A 24,077-nucleotide genomic window follows, 5' to 3' on the forward strand; every position below is an offset into this window, starting at 1 on the left:
ATGGTGAACTATGCCTAATAGTAAAATGCATTTTAAAAATGGAAGTAGACCATTTAGAATATCCTAAGAAAAATGGAAAGAAAACAACAAAAGTCAGTTCATGACAAGAAATATATACATAGGTCTTAAACTTATAAAAAGTTTATGAACTTCACTTGGAATAACATAAAGTTCAATTAAATCTGAGATACCATATCTCACTTGCCATAAGCCGGGCAAGAATATAAGTTTCACAATACTCTCTGTTGGCAATGCTATGAAAGTAAACAGGCACTCATACATATCTGGTTAGGGTGCAAAATATACCATTTTGTGGGGCAATTGGGAAATATCTAACAGAAGTTAATATGCATTTATTTTTCAAGCTAGCCAAAACACTTTCAGAAATTTACTCTGAAGGCAGAATTTTAACACTATGAAAATATATATGCACAAGGTATTCATTGGGTAACTACAAAATGTAAAATTACATAAGTGCATCCAAATATAGGAGATTGGTTGAATAAATGATGGATCGCATGTGCTTAGAGATGGAGAGAGCTGGAAATGGCACTGCTGACATTTTACAATAATATCCAACATAGCAGGAATGAAATATTAAACTTTGTTTGAGTCCATCATAGAATTGACATTGCAGGTTATGTGATTATACAAAAACTAGAGGCAGACAAGCGGTTGTAGTGAGGAACAGGAGGTGAGCATTTACTCATCTTGCACAGATCCTGTCAAACACATTCACCTGGTCACAGATTAAAGTTGAATTTGTTAATGAAATAATAAGAGCTCAGTAGACTAGTGGGAGAGGGTGAACCCCTTGGAACCATATAAAGCGTGTTTCCCAGTAGTTTTAAGCATCTTCTCTTGAATCCTCACAAAATTCTTGTAAGTATGATCAGGGACAATCCAGAGAGAGCTTCCCCCTTGATGCTGCAGAGAGGAACAACAAATATGGCTAAACTCCACCCAGCTGAATCTATCCCATCACCACTGCAGGAAAAAGAGACTTCATATCAGGGAGGGCACTAGTGGAATCCCACTGCAGTTGAGGGAAGGCAAAGGAGGCAACCACTGGAGCTGTGCCTCACACATCTATGCTATGTCCGAAAATAACAAGATTTCCAGTGCGTTAGGATGGGCATCAAACCACTGCCTGAAGTAGTTGGGTACCTCCTGCAGCTGGGAGAGGAGACAAAGATTGAAAATATTGCACTTCTTTGGGATCCCTGGGTGGCTCAGTGGTTTAGCGCCTGCCTTAGGCCTGGCCGTGATCCTGGAGTCCTAGGATGGAGTCCCAAGTCAGGCTCCCTGCATGGAGCCTGCTTCTCCCTCTGCCTGTGTCTCTGCCTCCCCCGCCCCCCTCTCTGTGTGTGTGTGTTTGTGTGTGTGTGTGTCTTATGAATAAATAAATAAAATCTTAAAAAAAAAAAGAAAATATTCCACTTCTGGAAAACAGGCAGGATACTTGTGAAGGCCACATCCTTATGAGTCAATTCCAATTCCACTGTATCAGCTTAAAATTGAGATTAAGAGAAATATCAGAGGATGTTTCCTTCCCTGGCCTTTCACTACCATGCTGGCAAACCTTGAATAAAAGTAATAGCGGAGTAGATCAGAGAGAGTCCCAAGAGGCAGACTTCCTCTAGGGAGCGGAAGAAGACTCTAAAATAAAATATAAAATAAGATAAAATAAAATAAAATAAAATAAAATAAAATAAAATAAAATAAAATAAATAAAAGAGACAAAGTGGAACTGGAAGATTTTTGAATGTTTGAACTTTGACAACAGCAAATTTGAACCCTGATAACATTGCAACAATGAATTTCTAGTCCAGTCTAACTCCTGACTACTTAATCCGAGCCCAAGTGACCCAAGGTCACTTTATCTTCTATCCTTACCTCTCTGGGGACTAGGCTGGCTTTGGAAGTGTGAATTTTCTCTAACTCTCCACCAATGAAAGCTTCCTGGGAAGGAATTCATACCAGTGTGAGCAATGGGGTGCTGACTTTCAGCGAATGAATGAATGTTGGAAGCTACAAAGCCTTTGGAGTGATATAAACCTAGGTTTGAATATCTGCTCAGCCACTTCACTGACACCACCATCCAGGAAAGTCACTAAATCTTGCTCATATGGTTTCTGGGGACTGAAGGAGGTTCCATACAGGACAGTTCTAGCACTGGGTCAACACGTCACACTGTCCTTTCCCATTACAGCTAAACTGCCTTACTGAGCCACCTCAGCTAACACAGGAACTCAGGGACTCTTGGAAAGTCACATCTTACATTGTCCTCTAAATAACAGTAAGATTTGCTGTATTTACAAACCTAAGAATTGTGAATAGGAAAAGAGTCCGGGGAATAAAATAAAAGATTGTTTTCCTCCAAGAGTTTTCTTCATTCACAAGAGAGCATAGTAATGTCAGAGCATCTAAATCAAAAAGTACAGGAATTGTTAACATCCCCCCAAATTTGTGAACTTTCTTCCAACTACTGATCTATAAAATGTATCTTATTTCTGCATAAAGTTGTGGGATTATTATCTCATGATATACTGTAATAAGTCTTTTCTTCCAATTTTCATGATAGCCTTAACTCCCTACACTCTTGCCAACTATAGTGAAAAATCTATATCTGAAAGAGAAAAATACCTTAAGGATACACCTATCCTTGGTGTGCTTGTTGGTTGCTTTTTAAGATTTTTAAAAATTTATTCATGAGAGACACACATAGACGGGCAGAGACATAGGGAGAGGGCGAAGCAGGTTCCCTGTGGGGGTCCCAATGCGGGACTGGATCCTGGGAACCCAGCATCATGCCATGAACTGAAGGCCGATGCTCAACCACTAGGCCACCCAGGCGTCCCAGGATAGGAATGTTTGAAACAAAACCTAAAGGAAAAATGTGAAGGTGTTGCCCTCCAAAGGGAGATAACCTGGAATGATTATAACATGAATGTTTGGGTGAGGTTTTTTAGGAACCTGGTAATTTTTTACACCAAAAACACAATAAAAATAACAATGAACAATCTTTCCTTGCTTCTTTTTTTAAAAGATTTTATTTATTTATTCATGAGAGACACAGGGACAGAGACACTGGCAGAGGGAAAAGCAGGGTCCCTGTGGGGAGCCTGAAGTTGGACTCGGTCTCAGGACCCTGGGATCCTGACCTGAGCAAAAGGCAGATGCTCAACCTCTGAGCCACCCAGGTGACCCTCTTTCCTTGTTTCTAAAGCAAACTTCCTTTCCTGTTTTGTCTCTGAAGAACAAGGACTGCCACTGCCTCCCCAGTCCTCATTTATGCCCCCTTTTGGAGAAAATTCTGACCAGTCAGGGGCAATGCCAAATCCATGGATGTACAATTATCTTTCACTTGAGTTTCTTGGTTGACTATACTCCTTTCTTGTCTGTTCACTGTTTTTATGCCGACTGTCAACTTGTTCAAGCATCTCTGATTTCTCTCCTTTGGCTTTCAAATAAAGATAGCAAGCTGAGATTCTCTAAGGATCAAGTCTCCTTCACCAGAACAGCAGACAGAAGCTTGCAGATAGGTTGCAAACTCTCAAGGGTTTCCCTGGAGATGGCCATTGTGCAGCAGTATCGATAAAAAATGGGAGAGCCTTTGAAATAAATCCTGGATGGCTCATCCAAGATTACAAGCAATACTAGCCCAATTCCTGCTTGAACAAGGAATAAGAAAGACAACGGAGTCTTGTAAGTGATGATCCTCAATGTCATCAAGTTTTATGAATCCACCTGCTACGGAGGCTGCTGGGATCTCACAAGGTCATGCATGAAATCAGAAGGGGCCTGTAAGAATACCTTCTCCATTACTAACCCCGAACTCTTTTCTCGCTTGAGAAACCACGGCAGAGCCTTTCCTGCTCTCAATTACAGAATCATTAGCTGTTGGATCGGGAAGGGCCTTTGGACATACAAAGCCCACGCCCACTCCACAAATGGGGATGTAGGGAGCCAGGGATCCAAATGCCTTGTCCAAAGCTGGATATCCACAGAGGCAGGGCTCTACATTTCCAAAGCTCATGGAATAGCTTCCAAGAAGCTTATGTTGAAACAAACCAGAGAACTGGGTTTGTTTTTTAATTTCGGTTTTAATGAGGAATCTATTTTTCTACAAGAGTTAGAATTTCTTTTCATTCCAGGAAAATATTTTCATCAAGGAATTATTTTCTCATTTTTTTTCTTTGCCTGGTATGTATTAGGGTTTCCAAATGGTAAAAGTGGCATACTGAAAAATGGAGATGGAGACCATTATTCACATTTATGCAGTATGTTTCTGTTGGCATGATCATTTTTTCAGTTACTAATGCATATCCTCTTTCTGAAATGCAATCCCACATTGCTGACATAACAGGCCTGGTGTTTGTGAGAACAAAAGGGCTTTTCCTTTGATGCATTTCTGAGCAATTTCACACACTTGAACACCTGGAAATCAAAATATCTTAAGTCTCTGAACACTTTCTTGGTAATTTAGGAAAGTCGTTGGTTGATCATTCCGTCCCTATCACTTCTTTTTCTTCCTTTCCTTTCTTTGCTTCCTCTTCTTATTTTCATATTTTCTCCTTCCTTTTCTTTCTTTTCTTTCTCCTCCTTTTTCTCCCCCCTCTTTCTTTTTATTTGCTCCCATTGCCCCCATTTTCCATCAGCACTTTTCTGTGTTTACTGCCCCCATCAAAACAGACACTTGGTTCAATTAATCGGAGGAAGACTTATATAATATCAGCTGCCATGAGCCCTACTTTCAATGACCTCAAAGGATCAAATTGCCAGTGAAAGGTTTCTACCTTCTGGTCCTCCCATGAAGCTCCGGAGAACGTTGATGTTTTTGTAGACACTCTAACCAGTGTGATAACCTCTAACCGGGCTGGATCAAGATATTTACAGAAGGTACTAGGCTTATAGTAACTCCTCCTTGTAAGTAACTTTGTTCTTTTTTGATCCTGTAAATGAAGAATTGATAGATGTGTTTAAAAAAACAATGTAGGATCTTCTCAGCATATGGACAACAATTTTGCAGGTAATGGCCACTATATTTGGTGATAAAAACACTTGAACATAAAGTTTTTTTACTTCCCTGCTGCAAGAAGATTGAAATTCTACTTTTAGGAAATATACACACAACAGTACAGATGCAGACTTAAATTTAAGATCTTTTAGGACTGTGTCTGTGAACTATTTGTGTAAGCTCTTGGTTCAAGGTGGTTTGCTTTTAGATGGTCTTTTCAGTGAGAAACACTTTGATGAACTAGCTCTAGTATTAATAGTGCTCCTGTCTTGGCAAATTGTACTCCTTTTTCTAGTTACCTGCAAAACAGGTATGACTGCTTTAGAGCTCATCTTTAAGAGCAGTGCAAAAATTTAACTCTTAACTGAATGACTATGGAGCAGTGGATGACTATAGAACATAAATCAACATATTTTTATGACTCTAGCTTCTTAGTAGGTCAGCTGAGAGTAATCACAATTTGTGCTATTGTGAGTATTGTGATATTGCCTTGAGACGGACCAGTTTAATGGAATTTGTGAGCTCAGTGAACCATTTCAGACCCAGAATCCATGAAGAGAGTCTGTCTGCATGGTTTACATCTACATTTGTTCATTTATTGTCTCATTGAAGATAGTTTCTATGCTGGACACTAGAAGGACATGGTTGCACAACATGTAGTCCCAACACTCATAAGCTTGTAGCCTAGTGGGTATGTATTCTAGATTGTGGCCTGATTGAGCCATGTTTTTTGACCAGTGGCTGCCAGAGACACAGAATGTGGGATTCATGAGCTCTTTTGCATTCTTAATTTATATAGTAAATACATATTTCTTATAAAATCTTTATATCTATTTAGTGAAAAATTTGATAAAGATGCCTCAAACCATTTGATTAAAGACAATAATACCTTAGCTAATATTTACTGAGAATCAAATACCTCTGTTTCTGTACATTATTTCAATCCTTAAGAATGTTGTAGAGGATTTTCTTATTCCAATTTCACTGATGGAGAAATTGAGGCTTAGAGAGTTCAACTATTTGCCTAAATTCACATTACTAGTTACTATGGCAAAGTTTGGGACTCAATAGATATTTGTTTATGGTTTATACCACTAAATGTTATTAGAAACAGTAAGCCATAACTTCATTCTAAATCTACACTCTTTTGTAGTCTGACCTTTTAAATAGACTATGTAGTTGAATGTAATGAACTAGTAATAGCTCATAATTTGTTTTACTCCTCATGCAGAAAACAATGATTCTGCTTCTAATCACAGCACCAAAATTGCCTCTCTTCCCTCCCAAGACATTAAGTAAGTCATGTTGAATATGTATTTATTAAATTCTAACAATATGATACTTAGGGTATTTCTAAAAAAAAAAAAAAAAAAGGACAGGTCCTTTTGACACCATTCCTTTCAATCTTTCTGTATTGGTGTCAAATTTGTTGGAAATATCGAAGTTGGCAGAAGAACGGGAGGAATTATGCAGGACTAGCTGCGTAACTCAGAGCAGCCTTCCCACTCATGCTGGACAACTGCAGAAAGACCAAAACAAATAGGATCGTTTGATGAGCAGCACAGGATTTTAAATCAATGCCCTGGAACTTGTGAGGGTAATTTCAAGTTCAAAGGAACAGTCTTTCAGAAGATATAAGTTAAGAGATGATCATTAATATTTCACATTCCCTAACAACATATTCGACCTCCTATCAGTGAGGACTAAATTCTGGAAAGAACTTACCTTATAATCAAACCAGATATCCAACCTTCAATGTGTAGAAATAAAAAATTCCTACCAAATATTGAAATTTCATATAGTAAATATTAAAATATATTGCTTCTATTTTTGTCCTTCTGTTAAAATCATAGAAGTAATAAGTGTAAATTACACTCTAGGAAAAGAACTGATATGATACATGAAAACCTTTTAAGAAAAAAGATTCAGATGTTTCAGGAAATGATGAGAATCGGTAAAATCAGACTGTCCGATACCTGTGAGTGAGATGGTAAAGACAGACCCAAACTGCCCAAGCAGAGAGGGATCAGTTCATCCATTCTTCACTACATTCCTATCTAATGTGATTTTGCTTGAAATTCATCTTTATTTAATGCTAGCTGGCCTATTTATATATATTTATATAAATATTGAAAAATATGGGCAAATTTTATAAGGGGCAGAAAGGAATATTTCTGTAAAAGCTTTTCAGACAGTGCGGCTGGTCTGGCTGGTACAACAAAGTGCTTGGTCCTGGCACAATTCTCAGGGTTACAGGTAAAATTTTTAAAAAATTCTTCAGTACAAGGTAGGGAGGGGAGACAGACTAGGTGCTGGTACTGGCTCTGAATTCTAGGATTTGGTCCCAGTTTGGTCATCAGTAGCAGTGAGATGCTGGGAGAGGTGGTTGACTCTGTCCCAGTCCTGGGGGTAGTTGAGAACTAAGCTAGCTTGGAGGGTATTAACAGGGAGCTAAGTAGCTAGAGCAATGGTAGTCCCCCAAGGGGTCCATTAGCAATATCTGCTTCGAAAGATTTTATGAAAATTTGTGTGTCTTATTTATTTGATTCCAAAAATAACCAGTGGAGAAAAATAAGACAAAATTGATGAAGTTGCAATTTTGTCTATAGGAGATTCGTATAAGGTATCAACATATTTAACTGCACAAACATCTCTGAGAGTGTCATAAGCTGGGTTTGTTTTTTCCAAATTCAGTCTAGTAAATTTGCTCATCTTCATTAGCCTTAGGGATGAAATTTTGCCAGGATGAGGGACAATATTTCACTGGGCTGTTGCTACCTTATAGAATCTATTCCAATAAAAGTTTTCAAAGTCTTTTCACAAGGTTGGTGAAACACTGGAAAAGTAGAAGAAATGATATATTTTTATGCCTTTAGTGGTTGTGATCATAGGTCCACATGAATTCATAATTGAAAAGCAACTTTCTGGTCTCCTTTTTTCCAACTGACTGCAATATAAATTCTAACAATCTAATTAAAAATTTGACAGATGTAACTCACAAGATTGAAAAAAATACTTTTAAGGAGAGGGTGGTTCAGAGAAAAATGTGGACTACGGACTTTTGGGTCTATCGCTTTCTCTATAAATATCCTTCAGCAAATAAATTTTGATTCACTGGTAATTGCTTTCTTAAAAATATGAAACTAATACATGCTTCTTAGGGAAAAATTGGAAAAAAGAAAAAAAACAAAGTATTGAAATTTGTAATGACACTTATTTTTTTCATTGGAGTTCGATTTGCCAACGTATCCTATAACACCCAGGGCTCATCCGGTCAAGTGCCTCCCTCAGTGCTCGTCATCCAGTCACCCCATCCCCCAGCCTATCTCCCCTTCCACTACCCCTTGTTTGTTTCCCAGAGTTAGGAATCTCTCATGTTCTGTAATGACACTTATTCTGTTAACATTTGCTATATTTCCATCCATTCATTCTGTCAATGCAATAACCATTTCAAGTGCATGTTGTGGAGATCAATGAAATTAAATATGGAAATAGCTACTGCATAGGTTGGGGCATGGTCATTCATTAAAAAAAGTCAGTTCTACAAATTCTAATTATCACTCCGTGGAATTCTTTTTAAATCAGGAGTACAGAAAAATATATTAATTATGATCTCGTCTACAGGTCACTCTAGAACAATTGATCAGTTTTTGAAAGATAATTTCAATTTCTAAGACTCGTTACATATTTCTAAAAATGAGTAGAACGTAACAAGTATTACTACATATATCCTTAGCATCAACATAAGTTGATCCCTCACTTTACAGTGGAAACGTCTGAATGTAAACAACGGAGAATTTTTATACTGAATATATAAAATTACAGTAATATACATATCAGGTCAAATATTCACCTTCTTAAAAAAGATTTTAATTTTTGTTTATTTGAGGGATTTGAGAGAGTGAGCTCATGCATGAACTGGGGGGAGGGGCAGAGGGAGAAGCAGACTCCACTGAGCAGGAAGCCCAATGCACTGGGACCATCTCAGGACCCTGGGATCATGAGCTGAGCCAAAGGCAGATGCTTAACCAAATGAGCCACCTAGGTACCCTTCAAATACTCGTGTTTGGTATTTTATATCTTCATTGGAATATAGGAACAAATTAGAAATTATTTTTTTACAAATAGCACTCGAGAAATACTTTTTTTGCCCTCTTATTTCAATAAAAATTTTATTCAGACTTCTCACATGTATCTAAAATGTATACGTTAGGCCATCTGGGTGGCTCAGTGGCTGAGAATCTTCCTGCAGCTCAGGTCATGATCCCAGGGTCCTGGGATCGAGTCCCACATCAGGCTCCCCACAGAGAGCCTGCTTCTCCTTCTGCCTGTGTCTCTGCCTCTCTGTTTGTGTCTCTCATGAATTAATAAGTAAAAATTTTTTAAAAATAAAATGTGTACTTTAGAGCAAATTTCTGAATCATCTTAAGCTCTGATTGTCTGTTTGGTGACACCCTTATGATGATGTCACTAGATGTTTTACGGAAAAGATAGTTATCCATTTACAAAATAAGTCATTCTGTCATTCTATATATTTACAATATCAGCATAAAGTATAGAGACTTTAGTCCCAAGTAATATTTACCATCCTTATTAAAAGTCTTTATTGTCTTTTTACCAGTATTACCTCCATAACTAGCTTCAAATGAGTATATTCCAGGTTGATATCTTATCCAAGAGTCATGGTTGCAAAATAGAGTATTAGAAGGGCTTCTTTAGAAATGGGAATTTGCTCAAACTAAAACAGAAGGCAACCTCTTTTTTATGAGGCATAATGTTGAGAACAAAAGCTTCATCTTATGCTCTGACATTTCAGCATGTTTGATCCTGAATGTTTTCTGTTTACATAGCAGAGTGTGATTTGCAAATATCTTCTGCCACTTTTCATGTCACCTTCAAGGTAGACCTCACTGAACTATCAAGCTCTGGGACAGAAAAAGAAACAAGCTCTAATGCACAACCTATTTCTCATCTATTTATGCCTCTGATTTCCAAAATCTACATGAGAAGACCTAAAATAAAATACACAAGTACAGTTAGGCCTGGAGATACAAATGGAAGACCAAAAGCACTAAGGAAGAAAGTAGAAGGAAAAAAGGCCCGTGTATCTGGCTAGAAGCATAGGGTAGAATGTTCAAAGATAGGAGAAAAATGTAGTGCAGTACAACCTTTTAGTAACTGCTAAAATGAAGCACACCAAGTTTTCAAATATGTTTTGTTTTTCTCACCATAAAATGAGAAAAAGACTTCAAAGCATGAGTCCTTTAGCAGGACTGTGAAGTGACACAGTGGGCATTGCCTTCCACATCCAATTTGTAAAATGGATGAAAAGGTCTTTAAATAAATGCATTTCATTCTATTACTGCAACATTGCTATGGGCATCATGACATTTAATGTCACTTATAGATGGTGACCTTCAGCAGACCTGGTCAGGCAGGTAACAGCCTAATGATCTAATGTGACAATAGGGAAGTTTGGAGGACCAGGCAACCAGCCATTGATCATGTTAGTCCATCATGAAGGAAAACTGTAGAAGTTTGAAGCCAAACTTTGGACATGATCTGGACGGAAGTCAGTTTGAGGTAGAAATTACTGTTGAGAGCTTGGAATGCTCATAGATTGTGATGTTGGTGGGAAAAATATGCCATCTGCTTTGGACAAGACAGGCAAAGCAGTTCCATGAACTGACTCCATGTTACTAGGCTTTACTAGGTTTCCTTTGGTTTTCTGAACACTGAAAAGTCATTGGATAAAATAAGACAAGTGATTCCCTATTAATTGGTGTGTGAAAGACATATTTTCAATGAGGATCAAACGAAGGAATGAATCTCGATGCTCGATTGACATAGGTCCAATTGCTATCCCCAATACTTTATTCCCATTAGTAAAGGAAGTTCTGATCCCATCTGCAAGAAACTCTGACAATAACTTTTGACATATAATTTTATTTAGCATTTGAAATGAAAGAAAATTGAGGGGTACTACGACAAATTCAGCAGGCTTGTAGGGCAGGTTCAAATTTAAGGAGGGATGCTTAGACTCAAAATACAGTGTCTTCTCACTCAGGCTACAACTTCAAATGAAATTCCAAAATAAAATGTACTTTTAGTGAACATTCCCTAAAGCAGAACAAAAATCTGACCAGTGCATTACTTGATTAGGGTTCTATAAGAACATTTTTAAAAATAATCAGTAAAGTTTTTAAAAGAGAAGTTTTGGAAATATTGACATTTTGTTTCTAAATTTAAGGCATTGTAAATAATTTGGAGGTGAAGCAATACACTTTGCCTTACACAAAATCCTGCAGTGGTTCAGATGCAAGAATGAGATGTTCTATAAAATCAGAAATCAAGGTGAAGAATTCCAGTACTCAGAAGAGGGTATGAGATCCATATTTGTAACTAAAAGATCAACTCGATAGATTCCCATTCAAACGAGTGACTGTATATTGTGTCAAAATATTCCACGTTATGTTCGAGACTCTTTCACTTAATAGCTATGACTTTGGGCAAGTTACACATGAGAACCTCTATTCCCGTGGAAACTAAGAAAATAAGTACGTCATAAACCACTGTGGATGAAGGGCCATGACACACTAATTCTACAGCAATATTTCCTTCCTTTTACCATGTGCTAGTTGGTTCCAAACCACAAAATGTTTGTGTTTCTCTCATTATGTTTTTGTTGTTATTCCATTTTTTTCCCAGATAAAAGTGCCAATGAAGACACTTCCCCCAAGCCCACAGTTTTTCTTCCTTCGATTTCTGAAATAAAAATCCATAAGGCTGGAACATATCTTTGTCTTCTCGAGGATTTTTTTCCTGAAATTATCAAGGTAGATTGGAAAGAAAAGAATGACCAAACAGTTCTGCAATCCCAGCAGGGAAACACTATGAAGACTAAGGACACATACATGAAATTCAGCTGGCTGACCGTGACTGGAGCGTCTATGGATAAAGAACACAAATGTATTGTCAACCACGAGAGTGATAGAGGAGGGATTAATCAAGAGATTCTTTTTCCTTCGATAAATGAAGGTATGTACATACAAATAGGAATATAACCTCCAAGGACCCTTTGTTTCAAAGAGAAAACCCTATTTTTTTCTGTCAAGTATTCATGAAAACAAGCAATTAGAAATTTTTATCTAATGTTGTTGCCTTTCATGGTGCATATATATTCTGTACTTTCCCCATAGATTTCAAATAGTATGGGCTTTGAGGGCACCTGGGAGACTCAGTAAGTTGAACATCTGACACTTCATTCAGCTCAGGTCATGATCTCAGGGTCATGAGATGGATCCCTGTATCGTGATCCCCACTTAGCATGAAGTTATTTGAAATTCCCTCTCTGCCCCTTCCCACATATGCTCTCACTCTTTCTCTCAAAATAAATAAGTATATCTTTTTAAAAAACAGTATGGGTTTTGGAACCTACAGAGAAAGAGAAAAGGACAAATTTACTTAGCTTTTGTCATCTCAGTTTTAGCATCCAAAATATTAATGTCACAGTGATGTTTTTTAAAGATTTTATTTATTCATAGACACACACACAGAGAGAGAGAGAGACAGAGACAGAGACACAGGCAGAGAGAGAAGCAGGCTCCATGTAGGGAGCTTGATGTGGGACTCGATCCCAGATCTCCGGGATCATGCCCTGGACTGAAGGCTAAACCCCTGAGCCACTTAGGCTGCCCCACAGTGATGTTTTTTACCATCATTTCTTGATTTAATGAAACAGTGCATGTGAAAGCCCTTAGCAACCTCTCACATAGGAAACACACAGGGAGTCCACTTTTGATACCTTTACTTGATCAGGAAATAGAAACAATTATACATATTTCAAGAACGCTCTATGTAGCAGTCAAAATACTTTTTACTTCGATCTTGCTCTACTCAAAGTATCACCCATAAACAGTTATAGGAGACAAAATGCTGTTGATCTCATGGAGCCGAATCACAACTCAACCAGAAATAATAATTTGACTACTGAGGTTTTAGTATGGTCTTGAATTTTTCAGATTCAAATTAAAATATCAGCATAAGGTGATATTAGGTGAAATTTAGTAAGTAAACATTGAATGAAGCAAAGGTATATTAACATTCTCCATCCAACACAATGAATGTATTTATTACCATTGGTAATACTGCTAAGCAAACTTTTATTGCAATTCTAGTGTGAGCCAGACTGGAAGGGATGCAGGATGAACTACTGTCCCAAGAAGGATCACTGCAGTCAAGTGAATATACTTTTCCTAATCATCCAGGGTCACTTGTGATTCAAGCATTTGTCCAAAGTGCCTCATTGGGGTAGACGCTGGTCATCTTTAGATAGGGAGGGCAGATGGCCTCAATGTGCCCTGGCCCCGCTCTGATCCACTAACTCACTAGACTCAAAAGTCAAGTCCTGGCATTGACATCACAGACCAAGGCCCCAAAGGGACCATAAGTAGGAAGCACTTTAGTTTTTCCTTGTGGTTGATAAGCACTTTTTAAGCAGTGGAGAAGGAGCACGTAATAAGACGTTTGAAGAGCTTTGCTATATACAAGTCTAAATTACTGAAGTAAGTCTTCAGTAGGGAGCTTCCTGTGTTCTTGGAGCTTTGAAAAAAAACCCACAGACCCAAATGGCAACACTTAGCTTATGGCCCCAAGGCAATAAATCTAGACTTACTACCTAAACCAAATGCCATTTCAACCCCCCACCCCCCCACCCCCGCCATAAGAGTAATCTTTAATCAGTCAATATGGGAATTTCCTGGTCAACCCCAGGAAGTTTCCTGATTGACCCATTCCCTTCCCCTTGGGAGGATGACTTTGCCTAAAACAATGAATTCTTTGCTAAATATTCCCTTTCCACCTCCTGCCTATTCTTAAAAACCTTTCCTCTCCTATAGTTTTTGGAGTTCCCTCTGCTTGCTAAATGGAATGCTGTGTGATTCATAAATTGGTTGATTAACAGAGCCATTAAACTATAAACATTTACTTGGTTGATTTTTGTTAACAGATTTGGTAGCGAGGATGGAATCTGATGTTGACTCCGAAGGGCATTCAGAGGCAAAGCAAAACACAGAGGTGGTAACTGTGAGCCCTCTAAGTTCACGATCTTTCCCACCTGGCGCAAGCACTGTGGGTGAGTTCTCCCTGGTTCCAAGCTCTAATTCACTTTGTGTTCTGACTCCTAAACTAATTGGCTTTGCTTGACAGGCAGGTCAGCTTGGGCTGACAGAGTGTTATGCCTGTGTTCAGTTACTAGCGTGTCTGCTCTGGGTCGCATCGCGCTGGATATTTGCACAGAGTCCAACTGAACAGGCAAAGAGCCAAGCACCTAGCTTTCAGACCAAGTTTCACAGATGGAAACTTCAGCAATATTCCAGAGAATTGCTGGTGCACACAGAGTCTTCTTGTGGCCAGAACTCAGTATCATCTCCTGCTGCCCATACACTAATGTTCATGTGCAGTTAGTCTTCATTCATGTAGATAAAGGCCAAGCTGCTGCGAGGCCTCAGGGCAATGATAACCTAGAAATATAATGCCCATAATGGGGGAACTTGCAAATTAAATCAGATGGTTAAGATATGCACTCAAAAGCAAGAGTTCCCCAATTAAATAGAATCCTCCAAAATGTTTAATATTTCAAAGTTATTTGATTGACTCATTGCAAAAGGCTAATGAAAAATTAAAGATGGAAGAAGTATCTAAAACAGAACATTAATAGACTAATCCAACTACTCCTGATCCCCTCTGGGCTCCTTTGTGGGTTCATTCTAGTCTGAATTGATTTTCCACTCTGAACAGACTACACAGCCACAAACAGCAGTCTGCTATTTCATAGCCTTACAGACACCCCCATATCTACCTTCATAGGAGAGCCGCCAAATGAGCCCCCTCCACAGTTGATGAAACGGGGTGGTTCCTGGCAAATTGCTATGTACTTTTTTCTCTTAAATAGTCAAGAGGAAATTCGGGTAAATTCTAGCACCTGCACAAGGGATCCTAGAAAAACTAGCAGAAGGCAGGGAAGAGTAGAAACTCTTAACAGAAGTAGCTCCTTCCAGGGATCCCTGGGTGGCGCAGCGGTTTGGCGCCTGCCTTTGGCCCAGGGCGCGATCCTGGAGACCTGGGATCGAATCCCACATCAGGCTCCCGGTGCATGGAGCCTGCTTCTCCCTCTGCCTGTGTCTCTGCCTCTCTCTCTCTCTGTGACTATCATAAATAAATAAAAATTAAAAAAAAAAAAAGTAGCTCCTTCCAAATCTCTGTCCACAGTGCCTGGTCCAGAGAGGAAAGTAAAATTTCTCGTTGTCTCATTCTTTCCAAATCCAGGACCTTGCTATTGATCCTTTCTCTCACAGTGAGAGCTATTGCCTTCTTGCTTGTGTCATCCTGTGTAACTGCTCTTAGCTTTCTGCCTGCTTGGGACATGTGGCTTGTTGGTTCCTTCCTCGGCTCTCACTGTGAGTGACTCTGAGTACTGGGAGGGTAGTATCCTTTGCACTGACTTGAGGACCCTCATAACTCACAAAGGATGTTATTCCACATGTCAGAAATCTTTAAAATTAAAACTATGCAACCAGAGGGAAGGAAGCAAATTGAGGTTCATGTGCTTGATTAGGTGGATCAACCTATGATATCATTTCATGCGAATAAAACCCTGATTAATTGAGGGCAACTGGGCTGACAAATCTTAACAGAAGTAGAAATGCATCTCTTGAAGGAATTCAAAGTACTTCTGTTCCTTGACCCTTCCCCCTTATTCCCCTATTTATGGAAAAGGGCTTATAAATGATTGGCTTTAGGAAAGCAAAGATAAACTTGGGCCTGTTCATAGTCATATTTGGTGCTTTACTGAAAGATTGTTTTATGAAGAAGTACACATTTCCAGAAATTATGATATTCGGCATAAATTCGGCAATCTAAAGAATGCAGATTAAGAAACGGTTCACAACTGCTTGATGACTAGCTTGCTTTAAATATGAAGGTTTCTACGGGTTAAAAATTCTAGTGTATGTGATGCAGACTGCTGAAAAATAAAAAGAGAAACATTTGGAAAGCAAAGAAAGTAAGAGATGTGTTTTTAGAAAGAAGAAGTATGAGGAATGGAAATATATTTTGTGGGGGGAAAAGAGGGATTTTGTCCTAAAGGGAGGCTGGTTATCCAAAGAGGGTAAACTCAGGACAAAACATGAGTGTAAAAGAGAAAGTTGTAGATGTTTGCAAAAAGGGGATGTTTGGAAAGGAATGTTATGTGTGGGCAGGACTGACTGACGTTGGAATGAAGAATTTTCAAATTAAAAGTAAGTTGATGAGCATTAGAATCTGCGTTTTCTCCTGCCAAAAGGATGAATGCTTTTGTAGCGGGTGGGGGTGGGGGTTCTTAGTTTACTTTCTTGGTAGTTTTGGTCTGCTTAAGTCTCTGTGACTTGGAGTATTCCAATGGGTTTGTTAAACTAGTTAAATCATTTGGCATGTCAGATTAAAATGGGATGCATTGTCAAAAATTAGCTCACACTAAGTTTTTCTAGATATTGTATTTGTAAGATTGGGGTGCGTGTACATAAAGTCCATTCTGGTTCTACAAAAAAATGGCCCCTCGTTGCCAGACGTTGGCTGTCCTGATGTCCTTGTAATATGGCATCTGTCTGCTTCTGAATCAGAGAAATGAAGGTGTATAAAAAATGAGAGTATATTAGACAAAGAGGTCTAATGGAAAACCAGAGCAGTCACTTGGTTCTTTGGGCTCCATGGCAAACCTCATTTCTCATAAGTTTTGTTTTTTCATTACTTTACCCACAATGGGTGTTTTAAATGACTCAAATTTTGAAAGGATGTCACTGGGAAGACTTATATAATAGTACAAAATGGTTTACAATCAGTGTCTAACGTGTCAGGTCCTTAATTCTGGGAAAATTATCTTTGCCTCCAGAGGCTTCATAACTTCTCTCTCTGGATGGGTTGAATACTTGCAGCTGGACTTCATTCCATTGCCGCTTAGTATGGGTTGTCATATGCACTTGTCATTATGTATTTATTTTTCTGCCAAGAGGCTGATGACCTCACTATGGAAACGCACACTTATAAATGGGCTTTCCCTTGGGGCGGGGGGGCACCTTCTGTGATCTCCCGTGATCAAGGCTCCTCCTTCGTTGGGCAAATCACAGGAACATTTAGGAAAACCCTGCCACCATCTTGGAATTGTCTCAGTGTACAAATTTCTGCTGATCCTTTGTGTTCCTGCTAGTCTTACCACTACTCTAAGTCTCCAAAATCTGATTCTCAAAACTGTCAATAAAAGGTTAAACTGGAAACCTTCTTCGATCACAAAAAGGATCCTGTGGGTCACAGTCTACAGCCTGCTGATTAGGTATTTTTGACAAAACGTCAGAGGAAGGTAATCCTCGACTATCCCAGTAAAAGAGGGACCTTAACAAGTGAAACAGCTGTAAAACTAAAGGTTGAGCCTTGTACGCAGCACATAGCTACAAATGTCTGCATCTATCACCTGGTTCTGCCCAGATACAGGAGACTTCTTTCACCTAAACAGGGGTTTAGGTGAAACTAACTAAATATGAACTCCTTTCTCCCTCCTTTCTTATCCTTTACTCTGGCAATGACCTGTATATCCTATGTCATTGACAAAGGGTAACCTCTGTAATTTAGAGCAAACTTGTATTTCAGGCTAGCAGAAAATCTTACTCTGCTCCTACATTTTCTCAATGTAAATAAGATATCTCATTGGTTGACTCTCCTAAATTTAAATCCCTAGTTAGTTGGGACTACCAAGAAGCTACCAGGATGTATTCCTTTGGCAGGGCCCTACTTCCCTAGTGTGGGATAAATGTAAATGAAGTCTGATCAAGGCCTTCTCCTTCATTCTTGAAATTGTTGCAGAATCCCTCCTAAAGTAATGGCTGCCCAACACAAATCCTTCCTTGTAAGATTGTGGTACATGTAGATAAAGTCCATTCCAATTCTACAAAAAATGGCCCCTCATTGCCAGACGTTGGCTGTCCTGATGTCCTTGTAATATGGCACCAGTCTGCTTCTGACAGAGAAATGAAGGTGGATAAACAATGGGAGTGTATTAAACAGAGTCAGGTCTAAAGGAAAACCAGGGCAGCCACCAGAAAATACTTTCTGTCCAAAGTAATTCTTGAAGGTAAGATAGCCCTCGATTATATCTTCGCTGAGCAAGGCTGAATCTGTGCTGTAGGCCACCCCACTTGCTATACCCAGATGAACACTACTGGGGAAGGTAAAACTCAGTAACTCTTTCAGCAGGGTCTTTCCTACTTATTTGATTCTAATTGCTTTGAATATTGTGGACAATGACATCAGAAAGCACTCCAAACCTGGGGAATTATCCTGTTTATAATCATCATAATAATCTGCCTGGTGCATTTTGTTCTCTCAAAAACTTTACATGCATGTTCTAAGCCAGAAACCTATAAACAAATGATCTTTATAAAACTGGAACATCACCAAAGAATGACAAAATGTCCAATTTAAATATTATACAGCTGAAGTGGTAACCCTTGAATATTACAAGGATTGAGCATAAAGGTCAAGACCCATGAAATCACCCAGAGGAACAACACAAACTGAGAACTTCAGCACTGTTGCTGAGAGCAGTATTAATATCTTCAATTTTGATCCCATCTCTGAGTTAAGCTGAGATCAGATCAAAAGGGAAGGTTGTTGTAAAGGAAACCACAGGCTCACAATGTACTCATTTAGCTTGAGGCCATGAATCAGTAAACCAAGTCTTCATAGCTACCGCACTGCAGTTACAGTACCCAGAACTGTAACCTTTAGCCAGTGGACATGGATATTTCCTGGTCAGCACTAGGATGTTTACTGATTGACCCCCTCTGCTCCCCTTGGGATAGCGACCCTGCCTAAAACAGTGTATTCTTTGCTAATAATTTCTTTTTCACTCTCTATCTTGAAAAACCTCGTTCCTATAGCCCTTAAGAGTTGCCTCCTACTTGCTGGATAGGATGATGCCCGATTCATGAATAGGTTGCTAAATACAGCCAAGTAGATCTTTAATATATGCTCAGTTGAATTTCTGTTGTTTCATAGATTCTTAGTTTGTCCAATGATCAATTTAGGATTAAATATTTTCGTTTACTTTTACCTGAACTGCGATGCAGAGCAACAGAAATTATGATAGTGAAAGTACTTTCTGTTGAAAACATGACATGGATGGATTTATTCCTATATTCATACTACTCATTTTTATCCTTTCTTAAAATCAACTAAAATCAAATTATACAAAGAGCCTTAATGTTTATTTCTACATTTAACAGAGAGGATATCTTCCAAGGTCTTCTCATAACAATAAACAAATGAGGGCATTTCTTTTGTTTCGTTTTGTTTTTGTTTTGTTTTTAAATGAGGGCATTTCTGCTAAGGAATTCTACAGCACATTTTCTGTGCTAAACCATGGAAGCTTTTTATTTTTTTATTTTTTTTTAATTTTTATTTATTTATGATAGTCACACAGAGAGAGAGAGGCAGAGACACAGGCAGAGGGAGAAGCAGGCTCCATGTACCGGGAGCCCGACGTGGGATTCGATTCCGGGTCTCCAGGATCGCGCCCCGGGCCAAAGGCAGGCGCCAAACCGCTGCGCCACCCAGGGATCCCCATAGAAGCTTTTTAAAAAATATATAACACTTACATATATGTTTATAGATGAAAGCACTGAACAGTGAATGATCTGAAGAGAGATAAAACTCATCTTGTCCACATTTTTGACAAACCTTGATTAAGAAAAAGCCCCTAGCACACAAATACAAGTTTTATTATGAAAGTTGTTTGTTTCCTGTCTTCATATCATTCAATGCATGATTATGGTAAGAGATATTTATTTACCTTTTTTGAAGTTTTGATTTTACTTCCAGTTAGCTAACCTATAGTTTTATATTAGTTTCAGGGGCAAATATTATGAATAAAATCACTATATGGATAAGAGACCTTGAAGGCATTGTAAAGTCAGCCCTTTAGGATATTTTATCATTTAACATAATTATCCTAACCTTGTCCTTTCTGATATTTAACCAAAAGTCTATATCTGACACCCATTTCTTCAAGAGCACACCAACATAAGATTGTCTGGAGTGCGTAAAATTGCATGCCAGAACCATGTCTGTGTGGACAAGGACACATTGAGCAGAAAAAGGATAAACCAAAAGAAATTTGCAACTTTCTCTTCCTGCATCCAATGGTCAACTATCATTAATGGTTTTCGTGTTTGTATGTAAATTGGGTGGGTTTTTTTTTTTGTTTTCATTTGTTTTTCTATACTGTAGATAACTACAATTCTCACCTCAGATTTATGTATTCAGACAATTATCAGTGTGATGTGGCCTTTCATTCTATCCTGACAAACTTGTGCAATGAAATGCTGAACTTTTAGGGTTGTGTGGTAGCTTACTCAGTTAAGTGCCTGGCATTGGCTCAAATCATGATTCCAAAGTGCAGGTTTGATTTGAGAGTTGGGCTCCTTAATTAGCTAGTGTTGGTTTCTTGCTCTCCCTCTGCCCATTCCCACTCGTCATGCTCTCTCTCTGTATCTCTCTCTCAAATGAATAAGAAATCTTAAAAAAATAAAAAAGAAATGCAGAGCTTCTGTAATAAAATAGTCATTTGCAAAGACTAATTCAATTATTTGGAAGAGATAGTATCTGAGAGTCCAAAATGGTGGAGTTATGTTTGATTTCTATGGGTTGTTTTACAAGATGCTTTCCACAGGCTCTAGCTCATCAAACCCCCACAATCATCCTTTCAGTGCTGGCTCTGACAATCATCACTGGTATGCTATTCAGCAAGGGACATAAACTCTCTAAATCTTGTTTCCTTCTGGGTAACATGGAATTCTCCAAATTCAGCTCTTATCAATGTAATGGGGAGATGAGATGAGATAATGCCTATAAACTTCCACATAGTGCCTGGCACAATAACAATCAAACAGTAGGTTTTGGCCTTCTTTAGTATTGTCAGGTCCTCCAACACCATCAGTCCAGAAAATCATGTGCAGGAGTTGAGGATACTGGGGCACGCATGATTTGGAAGACAGGACTGCTTCTTACTTTAGATAGGAAATTTACCTAAACCAGACTCCTTCCAACATGTAAGGTGCTGCTGTGGATTTTAGAGTTGGATAGATCCATTTGCGAGCAACCCTTCATGTGAGTAGTGGGTGCAGAGGACTGGACAGCAGTCACCGTTTCTCATTATTTTTCTAATCAATAATATTTATAAAGCAAATACTGTGGAGTACCTATTGTGCTACAAGCTATGAGCACAGAAGAAAACAAGATAATGTTAGGCATTACCCTCCAGTTCTGAGACTAAAAAATGCATCAATCACAAACTGCAACATCTTTATGTGCAGAAATATAATATGTGAATTGATCTACTAAATTATGTAAAACCAAATAAACAATTTCTAAAATCGGGATGCTCATATTTGTATAGCTCTTCCTCTCTGCTAACAAATTCTATCTATTATCTATCTATCTATCTATCTATCTATCAATCTATCTATCTATTATCTATCTATCATCTATCCACAACACAGAGGAAAGTTAAACAATGGATATGAACAATGAATAATACTAGTCCTCATTTCTTTTAGAACTCGTTGCTCTTAACTCCACAGAAGCTTCCCTGGATGATGAATATGGTAAGTTTTTGGCTATGTTTGTCTTTATGTTATGCTGTAGAATTTTTCCTTCTTGATCAACTTAACCCTTGAACTCCCCTGGCTTCAGGGAGAAACCTCAGAATGGCTGGATCTTGCAAAATAGACTGAGTGATATTTATGTCAATCTAGCGTCTCTCAGGTCATCTTCACACAGTAACTGCTGGCTGGGGTATGAGAGGACCATGAATTAGGAGTGCAGTGATGTGCCCTGAATTCTTTCAGCAATGAATTTCATTCATTTTTGTGACTGGTATTTCATTGTCTGAGGAAATCATGATATCATGTTGTTTCTATATTTTTTTTAGCTTTATTCTTGCTGGTAGTTAAGAACATTAACAAAAAAAAAGAACATTAACAGACACTGAGAGGTTCTTGTACAGAAGACATTGTGCTGCACTGTGAGTGCATTTTGTTTATAGCTCTTATTCTCACTGTGATGGATTATATTCCCATTTTACACATGAGGGCAATGAGCTACAATGAATTCAGTCTCCATGCCACACAGCGAGAGCTGAGGCTGAAACCGACACCATTAGATTCAAGATGACTCAAGTTCACATACTTACTAAGGTTTTGTTCTTCCTCTAAGTCCCAAAGCCAAGGTCCTGAGACAGGTGCACACATGGGGAGGGGGTGTCAGTGCAGGGCTTCCAGTGCCACAGACTAAACTTAAGACTCCAGCCTTTTAATTATCCAGTGCATGAGTATGGGTAAACTATTTACAATTTTGGAGCCCAACAAAATCAACACAAATAACACCTAACTGACTTATTGAAGATACAACATGGAATATGTGTCATGTCTAGCTTAGGTATCCTTTTTAGCTGCTACATCATAATTTATAGCTCCTGGCTCCATCTCCCCACATATAAAGAAAAGGAAATGATGAGGAGCATGGGTTCTAGCCCTGCTGATCGATCTTCCAAGGCCAATATCAGGGGACTTCTGGACTCTAACCATCATCAACATCATCATCATCTTCAGCAGAAGCATCCAACTTTTAATTGGCTTAATCATTTTGAAGTCTTGGCTATTTATTATATGTGAAGATGCAGAATTACAGAGCAACTGAGAAAGTGTTCTTTAATTCTGTGTTGCTGGGATTGAAATCTGGATTCTAGTACTTACTGGTTGTATGAAATCAGGCAAATGGCTTCTCTCTCTGTGTTCACTGTATTTGTAAATTGGGAATTAAAATAATCATTTCAGAGGTTATTGTAAAATTAAGTAAGATTTAAGCTTTGCATGCAAAGTTCTCAAAATAAATGACATTCAGTTTGTACTTAATGTATATTTTTTCTTATGCTTGCCTAGATTCAGGATGTGATGAATGTGCTAAAAGCCATTTATCACCAATGTATTTTTTCCCACAGAATTCACTCATTATAAGCACAACCTTACTTTTTAATACTTTGAAATGTACTATGTGAATTTCATAGGTTTTTGACTGACTTGACCTAAAAAACTGGGTTCTGAGGTGTCTCAGGTGGTGGTGGTGGTGGTGATGGTGATGTAGGTATTTACTACCCGGTTGTGCTGGTGTGAGGTGTCACTTCAAGTTAGGTTATCAGAAATGTATACAGTCACCACTCTCCAATGACTAAATCTTGGCCTTTCAAAAAAACTGTGGAAGTAATAAATCATTTCTTTTAGACCCCCTGCAGCTGCAGCTCATGAACACCTCTGCCTACTATACCTACCTCCTCCTCCTCCTGAAGAGTCTGACGTACTCCATCATCATCACCATCTATCTGCTTGGGAGATCAGTGCTCAATGGTAATGGGAAGAGTTCCTAACACATGGTGCCACCAGGATCCAATTTTGTCCTTGGCTGCTGTTCCAAAGTGTCTGCTGAGGATCTAGTGGGGTTTTCTTTCTGATATTGGGTTATTTCATTTCACGTGTGTCTTCTCTATAGTGTCATTATGCAGAATAGATTTATAAACCACTGGGCAAACAGAAAGTTTCACTCTGCAGTGAGAACAAATTCAGCCATGACTCAGAGTTGGGGACAGGGGGCCATCCCCAGGGGCTTCAGCACTGCTCTCTCCTCAATGCCCACCAGCTCCTCAGCCACTCAGTACCATGCCTCTGAGTACAGCTAGCATGCAGCTTCCAGCTGTATCCTTTTTTTTTTTTTTTTCCAGCTGTATCCTTGAACTCTTCTTTATCCAGATGATTCCCTGGAAGCACACATCCTTGCTACCTGAATTTCGTACTGTTTATCATAGTAAACACAATAAAAGCAATCAAAATTCTACTTTGGCCTATGTCTGTTTTATTTGGTGCTATCTAATTGAGAGTCAAATGTAAGAGGCAGCATGACAGCTGAGCCTTCAAATACA

At 38.7% G+C, this 24,077-nt stretch overlaps 1 gene segment (V, D, J or C); it reads left to right on the plus strand.

The window, feature by feature from the left end:
- The first annotated feature begins 3,715 nt into the window (after window positions 1-3,715).
- LOC119864164 lies at window positions 3,716-23,992 on the plus strand. The segment is given in 7 exon segments: window positions 3,716-3,780; window positions 7,212-7,276; window positions 11,729-12,058; window positions 14,028-14,153; window positions 21,664-21,711; window positions 23,386-23,508; window positions 23,880-23,992. Coding segments are annotated over 7 exon segments (789 nt in total).
- The last annotated feature ends 85 nt before the right edge of the window (window positions 23,993-24,077 follow it).

Source organism: Canis lupus, chromosome 18 (genome assembly GCF_011100685.1).
Source record: "Canis lupus familiaris isolate Mischka breed German Shepherd chromosome 18, alternate assembly UU_Cfam_GSD_1.0, whole genome shotgun sequence".
In the NCBI taxonomy this organism is placed as follows: Eukaryota; Metazoa; Chordata; class Mammalia; order Carnivora; family Canidae; genus Canis; species Canis lupus.